Genomic DNA, 10,433 nt, shown 5'->3' with positions numbered 1-10,433 from the left:
GCCTGGTGCCACTGAGCAGGGAGCAGGTGTACCCAGGGGCTGTGGGGTAGCCTCAGCTGGTGGGCAGGGACTCTTCCCTCCCCTTCTTTGATAATACTTATATTGCTGTTTTCCTTCCCTACCTCCACTACATGTCCTGCACCTCAGGGGGCTTCTGGCCACCCATGCTGAGCATGACAGGGGATATTAGAGGTGCGGGGTCATGTCTCTTTGAAGATGAGAGGGGTGGGATAAGGAGGCACTGCTGAAGCTGTTGCCTCCCCTTCCCCATCGCTCAGGGCTCTGACAGTTTGCAGGACCCTCAGCCATTCTCCACCAGAGCTGATACCTTGCCCAGGAGCACAGGAGCCCTCTCTCCTGCAGTCAGTGGACTGGATAAGGTGGGAGCTGACCTGCAGGGCAGAAAAAAACAAAAACAAACAAAAAAAAAGTGTGAGTGTGTGAGGACATTGAACCACGGTGCACCCAGACACGTGGATGCTGTAATTGTCTCTCCTTTCCCTGACACTGCAGACAGACTGGCTCTGCCCCAAGGCACCAGCCCCAGGAGAGCCTATGACAGATACAATCCCTGGGGAGCCATGTCTCCCCAGCCTGTGACAATCTGAGCCCAAGCAGCAGGTCCTGGTCTGGTTCTGTGGCACCCCTCCGTGCTGGGGGTGGGCAGCGGAGCATGTTTTAGGGGATGAATCATTTTAAGTTTATAATAAATTTGTCCAGCTGTCTCACCTCCTTGTGTGTCTTTCTCTGCCCTGGGGGCAAGCTGGACTGGGGAGCCACTGCTGTTCCTGCTTGTCTTCCTGGAGTGGGATGGAGGGCTGAGAATGCAGGGAGGGGCAAGCCCTAATTGCAGGCTCACTCTTGTGGGGAGCAACATGTGCCACCCCCAAGATGTAACGGCTTGCAAGACCTGCCCCTTGCTCTCTGCTCTCCTGTCTGTGAGGCAGAGGAAGACAAGGAACTGAGCATTCCTCCTGAAAATGTCTCTGTGGGGAGCAGCAGTGCCCCAGGGTTAGCCCTTAATTGTCACCTTCTATCCAGGAGTGAGTGCTTCACTTCCTTTTCCTTCTCAGCACCTTTCTCTACGCAGCCTTTGAAGGCTGCATCTCTCTGGCTTTGGGAAGGTGGGAGATGGTCTTGCCCCCATGTTTGACTACAAGCTCTTTCTGCCCACTTTAGAGCTTCTTTCCTCTAAAGCCCTCACCCAAGCAGCCTGTCCTCCCCACTGTGACTGTCACCCACACCAGCTCTTGCCTGCCCCGGGAGCTGGTACAGACAGGGCACCTCTGCGGTGGCCGGGTGCTGCCCACAGGTGATAAATGGCCTTTTCTTCACTCCCTGGGGGAGCGTTCTTGATACGCCTGGGTAGAGGAATAACAATATTATCTGGGAAAGGCAGGTTGTCCCGGATGCGGCCTCCCTGGACCAGCTGGTGTTAGTCTCCCATGGCAGGGCCCACAGGTGACGGAGAGGAACGGAGACACTATCCATTAGGGTCACCATGGCAAGGGTGGAGGGGGACTGGGATGCTGGGGCACCAGTGCAGCTCTCCTGGGCTGCCCGCTATGTTTGTCTTGTGTTGGCAGCCACCAGGGAGGGTGACATCCCAATCCAGCTGGCAAGGAAAAAAAGCATGTGCCGAAGCCAGCACAGCTTCTAATCGGGCTGGGTTTTAGTGCTGTGACCTGTAAGCATCACTCCTTAACCTCCGGTAACAGCCTGCCGGCAGACTTTCTTTTGAAGGTTGGGCTACTCAGTCTGTATCAAGGGCTATTTCTGCACTTTCCTCCTCTTTTGACTTTATCATCTCATTAAGACTTGTAGCTGCTTTCAGCAATTTCTACTTGCGTATGGCTGCTGGCTGGGAGGACAACCCTTAGTTACACACATGATTTTCCCTAACGTTTGCCTGTAGTGCTGTTTTTTCAAGGCTGACTCAATCTCAGCTTGAGCAGCAGGTTTAATCACTCAGTAACCCTTTTTCTTATTATTCATTAACCCTTTATTGACCCCTGGAACGTGTGGGTTTAAACCACGGCCCTGATGACTTTTAACTTCTTCAGCACTTTCTGCTTTGGGCAGCTTCCCTGCCTGCCCGCTCCCCCTGCCCATGTCCTGCTGCACCAGGGCTCAGGCTGGCACTGCAGCATTTAGCTGTGGTAATGATTGCCAGCCCTGAGCCGCTTCGCTGGCTGCCCTTTGGAAGGTGCAAACCCTGGGAGATATCCCAGCTCTCAGCTTGTTTTGGTTTTGGCTCAGCTAAGACTGGTGAAAAAATCCACCTCCTTGAGCACAGAGTTGATCGCTCGACCTGCAAGATGCACTGCTGGGCTAGAGATTGTAAATACAGGATTATGAAAGGTTATGAACAGATGGCACCGATATTGTTTATGTGATGCAAGAGTAAACCTATGGTGTTAAATGAGCTCTGGGTGACCATCAGCAGTGGTGACAGCCTGGGGACTTTGTTTTGCCCATTCCTGTGCCCACTGGGCCCCTGCAGGAGCTCCACGAACCAAGGTGATGGACAGGGGATGATGACAAGGTGGTGATGGTGAGGGGATAATGGTGAGGGGGTGATGGCTTCCCCTCCTGCTCCCTGCAACCTTCCCAGACTGACTGTGCCCATTACCATGAATGACAGCCACGCTCCAGGCAGCACCTGTCAGAAAAAAACCCCAGCCAAAGCAAACAGCAGCCAGCTGTGTGAGAAAATGTACCTTGTCATGCAGTTATTTTCTGAAACAGAGGGAAGCAAACACTGGGGCAGGAATTTCCCGCAAGCAGCTCTGGCCAGGGAGCTCCTGTGGGCAGGAATGCAAGATGGCTGTGGGGCTCCTGCAGAAAGGATGGGGGGGTGTTGAGATATCAGCAGCAGAAATGCAGCTCCCCAGCCCGAGCAGTGATGAATTTTGCTATTGGAGAGAAACTGAAGCTCAAATGTGAGATTAAAGGGGAAGCAAAAATTTGGAAGTGTTTCTGAGATATTGCAGAGGGTTGTCTTGTCTCCATTTAAAGAAAAGGAACATTTTCTGGTGAATAGGGCTCCATCAGCTCTTACTGTGATGACTGAGGAAATTAAAACACATATTTCAGGAGACTGCTTTGAAAATCTTTAAGGAATGAGTGAGAAACTTTGGTACAAACTGAGCTGCTTCAGCCTTCCTGGAGAGCAACAAATAGAATGTAAGCAGAATTATATAAATACATACTTAAAGGTATTTAAGACTCCCTGTGTAAATAGAATTTTTGTCAGCATTAAAATGTGATGTCCAAGATATTCAGGGAATGTTTGTTTCTAATAAAAAAATAAAAAATTCCTCCTGACAAAAGCCAGCTTGTAAAAACATCAACAAACCTTCATTCCAGCCTCAGGGGAGAGGAGGCCAGGTCCTTTGTAGCCTTATCTGTGGCTGCTTCAGTACCATGGTGGGATGGTACTGACACGAAAGGACCCCAGTTCTGGGTGGGTTTGCGGGAGGATACCAGGTGAGGAGGAGCAGGTTGAGGCCATGTGCTGTGGCCAGTCCTGGGGTGCCTTGGAGTTAAGGCTCTTTGCGACCCCTATGCACCCCGGACACTGCAGTGGGGTGGCAAACACGTGGCAGAAAGGACAACAGCCCCTGAGAGGGATTTTCCCTGGCTGAGCATCAGTCCTGGCAGTCACTGACCTGTGGGAGCCAGGGCCTCCCAGCGAGGTGCCAGGGAAGCGTGAGTAAGGAGGGACAGTTTCAGCTGGAACTTCTGGGAAAATCTGTTAGTAACCACCCTTTTATACATTTGGGAACTGCCAATTTGGAAACACCCAGGTTGCACAATGTCCTAGCTGGAGGTGCCACCCGCAGCCCTGGCAGCAATAAAAAGCCGAGGGAGCAGGCACATCAGCAGAGCCCTACAAGGAGGACATCCCCGCATACGACAGCTGTCTGCCTGCTGCAGAGATGGTGCAAATGACTCCCTTCCTCCTGGTGCTCAGCCTGGCCCTGGTGGCTCCCGGCTTCTCTGCAAAAAAGGTAATGTCAGGGCTAGGACGTACAGGGCAGGGTGGGCAGGGGGCTGTGGTTCCCAGGGGTCCCCGCTCCTGCTGCCCTGACTGCGGCCAGACTGTGCTGTGGCACCAACACTGAATCTCCTCTGCTCCAGTGTGTGCTGACCGGACGCTGGATGAATGACCTGGGCTCCAACATGACCATCGGGACTGTGAACGGAGAAGGTAACTTCGATGGCTCCTACCACACAGCTGTGACAGCCACCACAAACAAGATCCGGGTGTCACCACTGCAAGGGTCCCAGCACCGCACAAACCAGAATAGCCAGCCCACCTTTGGCTTCACAGTCAACTGGAGCTTTTCAGGTGCGTGTCCTTTCCCAGCCTCCCTGTTGTGTCCACAGAGCTACCCTGCCCTCCCAGTTCTGTTCCCAGTGGTGCCCTGTTCTCCCTGTGGTGTCCTTGATGCTTTCTGCCCTCCCCTGCAGTGATCACCCTCTGCCTTCCCCTGCAGTATCCCCAGTGCTCTCCCATACCCTGTGGTATCCCTGATGCTTCTCCATCTTTGACCCCAGAGCTCTTTGGCTGGTGTCACCTCCCAGTCCCAGGGCACACAGGATGCACTGGGGGTTGAACCTCTCTGCTGTCTGCCCATCTCTATGTGAGACCCCCAGCCCTCTGACCCCTCCTGCCTGCTTTCTCCATCACTGCTGTCTCCAGACGGCAGGGACAGCCCGGGTCTGCTGTACCCTGCTTTGAGTCACAGCTTGGCACTGACCTGCAGCCCTGGCCGTGCTCACATCCATCTCCTGTCCCGTTCCCACAGATTCTGTCACCGTCTTCACGGGCCAGTGCTTTGTGGATGAGACAGGGAAGGAGGTTTTGAAGACCATGTGGCTCCTGAGGTCACGTGTGGACAACATCAAGGATGACTGGAAAGCTACCATGTAAGCCTCCTGTCCTTGCCACATGTGGGTTCCCTTGCACATACCCAGGGCTGGGTCTCTCCCACCCTGCGGTGCTGAACACTCAGCAGAGCTGCTGTCAGTGTGGGGATGACTGAGAATGGGGTACCCACGCGTGGCCCCCCTGGGGGTCCTATCATGGTGCAAACACTGCTAGGGGGTGGGATGGGGCTGGGTGGGTGTTCAGGACCAGGAGAGTGCATTTCCCCTGTGCAAGGATGCAATTCCCACGCTTACATCTCCTCCCTCTGTGTCCCCACAGGGTTGGCATCAACATCTTCACCCGCCTGCACTCACAGAGAGAGTGAGGGTGGCAGTGGAGGGGTTTCCAGGCTGGTGGCAATGCTGGGATTGTGGACCCCATCTGCTGCTTCCCTACCTGCTTCTAATAATAAAGCTTTTCTGCAAATATCCACCTGGCTCCTGTCATGTCATGGCTCAGTGCCCACATTCCCTTGTCCCCTCACAGCATCCCATGGCCTATCCTGTCACTGTCCCCAAGCCCAGTGTATGCCCCCTGCTGTGACATCCCCGTGACCCAAGCTCCCCCATCACAGCCCCCACCACCTCACTGTGCTCTCTCAGGACCCCTGCCTTGCCCTGCTCAGTCTGGCGTGCTGCCCAGTGGCCTGTGTCCCACCGGGCTGGCCCTTGGCAGGAAGCCCGGCATGGGCGGTCGCTGCCCGGCTACAGCCCCCTCCACTACAAAAGAGGTTGAGCGGACGCGGGGCAGCAGCGCATGCAGAGCTCAGGCACTGCGCACGGCCTCCACTGCTCCTTCCGCCGCCATGAAGAGTCTCTTTTGCTGCCTCCTGCTCGTCCTGGCCCTGCTCAACCACCATGCTTCTGCTGCCAGGAAGGTAAGGGCAGCCGGGGGGCAGCGCCCGGCCCGGGGCTGCCTGATCCTGGTGTGCCATGCTGTGCCGTGCTGTGCCATGCTGTGCCGTGCTGTGCCATGCCATCCCTCGGGCGCAGCAGGAACAGCTGAAGGGCTGCCTCCTCCTGCTGCTCTGTACCTTGCTGTGCCATGCTGTGTCACTCCAGGGTGCGGTGTGTGTGACCATGGGGGCTTCCAGCTCTGACTGTGCTGTCCCCAGGGATAGTGTTAGTCACCTACCTCAAGTATGGGGGGTACCCCTCACCCCTAGCTCTGCCCTGCTCTGCCCTGCTGTGGGAGGGAGAGGTGACGTTAGAGCAAGTTCCCATGCCACTGATACCAGTTTCTGGGCAGAGGGACCATGCCAGCTGCCAGACACATGGGGCACATGTCCTGCCACCCCCACAAGCTGCAGTGGGGGTCCTAGCTTGGCGCTGCCCATGGCACTGGCACAAGCCCCGGTCTCCAGTGTGACCTGCAGGGCCTGTGGAGGAATGAGCTGGGCTCCAACATGACACTCTCAGCCCTGGATGAAGCCGGGACCTTCTTGGGCTCCTACCACACTGCCGTGGCAGCCACCAACAAGCAGATCCTGGTGTCGCCCCTGCGTGGAGCCCAGCAGCACCCTGGTGACAAGGGACAGCCCACCTTCGGCTTCACCGTGCATTGGCAGTTTGCAGGTATAGCAGTATCCAGCATGGCATCCTGGGTCAGTCAGCGATTCCCTACTCATGCTGGGAATGGTTTTCCCTCCAGCTGCCCCCTGTACCCCCTGAGGCACCCAGAGAAATCCTGGCTGCAGCCACAGACCAGCCACACACACTCACTCCTCCCATGAGATGTGGCGGGTGATATCTGTGTCTGCGACAGTTGGCAGGGGTGTCCATCTGTCTGTCTAAGGGACATGGCAGGGGCAGTGCCCATCTATGTCTCTAGGTGATATGGAAGTAACTAATCTGGGCAATGTGGCAGGGAGATCCATCTGTCTGCCCAGGGCATGTGGAGGGGGTGTCTGTCTGTCAGTCTGCCAGGATCAACTGGCTTAGGTTCCCCTGTCTGGAGGTACTGCCTCTGAGCCCCTCTGCCCCCTTGCACCCTACCAGACTCCATCACAGCCTTTGTGGGCCAATGCTTTGTGGACCGCCGTGGGAAGGAGACACTGGAGACCACGTGGCTCCTGCGGGAAGAAGTCCCATCCCGCAGGGACGTCTGGAAAGCCACCAGGTGAGCCCTGAACCTGCCCTCCAATCCAACCGCCCTGCCTTCCCTCCTACTGATTGGGCTTTCCTTGTAGGGTCGGCACCTCTATCTTCACCCGTGTCATGTGATGGGGACAGGGACAGGATCTCCCTGCACCCTGCTGTCCCACCTGAGGCTCTGTGTTGTCTGAGTCCCAGGCTGGGCTCCCTGCTGCTCCCAGCATCATGGCTGGGAAACACACCCTTGTGCTGCCTGGCTTCCTCGCAGTGCCTCCCAGTATCCCGCTGTTGGGGACCCCCTTCCCAAAGCTTGCATTCCCTGCAGATACAGCCAAATAAACATTTTCTGCCTGGCAGAGAGCTGTACACCATGTGTCCCTGGGGTGTAAGAAGCCACTCTATGGCAGGAAGAGGTGAGGGGCAGGTGGTGGCTGGGGGTGGGTGGGGTGATGTTTTGGGGGTTGGGAGGAAGGGTCTGGAAGACAAGGGGAGGACAGCAGCTAGGTAATTCGATTTTCTGACCATGGCTTCAGGCCTCAACAGGTGCCTTCTTGCCCACGCACCTGCAGGGATCCTGTGGTGGGTGTCCCTGGGCAGCACCCCTGCTGTGGAGCAGTATGTTGCCCCATGGCTGGGGATCAGGATAAAGGCTGCATGCAGTCAGAACACTCACTTGGCCTCATCTGGCATCTTTGCATCCCAGTCTGCCTTGTCTTCACATTAACTCAATTTCCAGCTACTGCTCTGGGCGGGGGGCTCAGTCCTGGGTGCACAAATGGGGGAAAGCTGGGTGGCAGATCTCACAGAGGGGACCATGGTCACAAATTGGGAGCTTGGAGTGTTGATGTGCTCCAAATTCCAGGCTGAATACTAGAAGGACCAGAAGAGGGGCCTGGGGCCCACTGGCAGCTACTGGGCACACTGGGTGGCTAAGGCCAGATACTGCAAGAATTCATTCTGTATTTATGTACATACGCATATATTTCCTACTAACTGGCACTCACCCCATCAGTTGGAGGGTGGAACAGGATAAGGTTCATTCCAGACGCTCAAATTCACAGGACAACATTGCCTTTACATTAAGCTGTATCTTATCAGCTCATTAGGAAAGAAACTAAACGTCAAAAAAGGGCCCAGTGCCCTTTGCGCACACCCATCTACTGTGTGAACTCACTAACTCATCACTTCAGTAACTCACGAAGTTTCTAACTCAGGAATTTCCCAATCCATAATGTGCAGCTCCTAACTTAGCTGCTCCTGTGCACACTGAGGAGAAGCTGTGCATGCAGGGAGAGGTGTGAAGGGCTTGAAGGAGGTTGCTGCCTAGGGGTGGCAGGACTGTTGGGGAAAGACACTGGAATGCACCAGGAACTTTGGGGCAGTGAGCACAAAGTGACATAAGAAAGTGTGACAGCCTGTCCACCACACTCTTCCTTTCACGGTGTGCCCACCCTTCCTCAGCCTTCCTCAGCCTTCCTCAGCCTTCCTCAGCTTCTACTCCTCTCCCTCTTTTACTGCTGGGTTTTGGGGCTCATCTCACTCCCCAGCTTCTGGAGAGTGCACAGACCACAGCCTGTGCAGGATATGCCTGTATCCTCTCCCCTGTACCCTCATCCTCACTTCTTCACCCGTATCCTCACTCCTGCACCCTCATCCTCTCCCTCATCCTCATCCCTGCCTTCCACACACAGCTCCTCAGTTCAGCCCCGTTGTACACTGGCATCCTTGACACTGCTCTGACCACACTGTGGTCATTCTCATACTCAGCCTCCACAAACGCCTGCTGTGGCTGTCACCACATGACATGTCACCACATGGCTGTCAGCACACCACGTGTCACCACATGACATGTCACCACATGGCTGTCAGCAGCATGAGCAGATGCCCAAAATGCTTCTCCAAATGGCCTGTGAGGTTAAAGCCTCAGGATCCCTGTGGGAGTAGGAAGATAAAGCTGGGATCTCTGGTGGGAGGACCCCACAGGGGGATGTGTTACCACCCACAACCCTGCAGGACCCCTGGGGAGTAAGGCTTTGTTTCTGTCCTTTCATCACGCCCACAGCTGCAAACTGCATCTTTCAAGGTCTCCTGAAATGGTATCTGATGGGACAGGAGGTGATGTAAGTGTCCTGCTTGCTAAACAGGGGGACAGAAACAGAAAGTAAACCAGTAGTTTACAGGAAGCCAACAATGATGTTATCATTGCGACTTTTGCCCCAAACCACACTCATCAGCTGCCCTAGACATCTCCCATCCTGGCTTCAGTTCCCAATGGCCTCATCCTTGATCCTTAGCAGCTGTCCTGTTCCCCCACAGCAACAGCCCACCCTGGCCTGATCCTGCCCCAGTGTTCACTGGCCTTTTACTCTTGCCTGGTACGTGTGACCAGGGCTGCACACTCCAGCCTGCAATGCCTTTGGTTTTCTGGGTGCTGCTGGGGCAGGTTTGCTTCCTTCATCTGCCAGATCACTGGAGCTGTTGCAGGTCCTCATCCATCCCCACACACATGCATCACCCTGCCCTGGTGACTCCTTGTCCTTCCGTCTGTCCCCTGAAGTAACTAGATGCTGTTCGGGTGCAGGGACTCTTGCAGGGCCAGGGTGAAGCCCAGGCACAGCCCTCAGCCAGGGGACACTGGGGCACAGGCCAGGGACCCTCAGGCTGGGCCATGTCAGTGGGCAGCTCCAGTCAGCCCTGTCTACATCCCTAGCCCTGCTGCTGTTCTTATCCCCACGGGGCAGGGATAGGGACTGTATGCAGACAGCCCCCAGGGACACATCTGCTCATTTGCCAGCAGTGTGACCTGACCGGCTGGTGGGAGAACAAGCTGGGCTCCAGGATGCGCATGTCTGTGGTCAACAGCCAGGGTAACATCTCTGGTGAGTACCACATTGCTGTGTCGAGCATCCAGAAACCCATAAAGCCCTTCACCCTTGACATCTCTCAGCACTTGAATGAAGGCAGGCAGTGTACCTTCAGCCTCACCATTAACTGGAAGAAGTTTTCTGGTCAGTATGGTTTCCAATAGCACTTAGATTTCAGTCTCACTAGAAACATTTTTTCCAGTGACATATGGAGCCCTGACTCTTTCCACAGCATACCTGTTGCATGACTCATGCCAAAGGCATATTGAGAATCAGTATAAACAGTTACTTGCTGATTACATACCCAGCTGGCTGCTCTGCTAGCGTGGGTAATTCAGCCCTTTGGGCACTCGCTGACAGTTGTAGAGGTTCTGCTTCAAGTACCTCTAAGCTTCTCACCACTGCATACCCCATGGGTCTTTTTCTATTCACGTAGTATGAAGATCCAGCAGTGAAAAATATTAGATCTGAGGTCTCTAGAGGTTGATTTCCCAGGTGGCTTGAGTAAAACAGTGCCTTAGTACAATCACAATGCGGCTC

At 55.0% G+C, this 10,433-nt stretch overlaps 2 protein-coding genes across 2 annotated transcripts; both read left to right on the top strand.

The window, feature by feature from the left end:
• The first annotated feature begins 3,902 nt into the window (after positions 1-3,902).
• LOC308052204 (avidin-like) lies at positions 3,903-5,324 on the top strand. The gene is made up of 4 exons (XM_080363025.1): positions 3,903-4,013; positions 4,144-4,354; positions 4,815-4,935; positions 5,216-5,324. The coding sequence occupies exons 1-4, from the start codon at positions 3,942-3,944 to the stop codon at positions 5,259-5,261; spliced, it is 450 nt and encodes a 149-aa protein (XP_080219151.1). The 5' UTR covers positions 3,903-3,941; the 3' UTR covers positions 5,262-5,324.
• Positions 5,325-5,741: 417 nt separating this feature from the next.
• Positions 5,742-7,158, top strand: LOC308051892 (avidin-like; the record flags this gene model as incomplete). The annotated part of the gene is made up of 4 exons (XM_080362541.1): positions 5,742-5,813; positions 6,300-6,510; positions 6,934-7,054; positions 7,125-7,158. 4 exons carry the CDS (start codon positions 5,742-5,744, stop codon positions 7,156-7,158), a joined length of 438 nt encoding a protein of 145 aa, XP_080218667.1.
• Positions 7,159-10,433: the final 3,275 nt, after the last annotated feature.

Source organism: Nesoenas mayeri (assembly GCF_963082525.1).
Source record: "Nesoenas mayeri genome assembly, chromosome: Z".
Classification (NCBI taxonomy): Eukaryota; Metazoa; Chordata; class Aves; order Columbiformes; family Columbidae; genus Nesoenas; species Nesoenas mayeri.
Note: the sequence above shows the minus strand (reverse complement) of the source record. Positions and strands in the feature narration are given on the sequence as shown.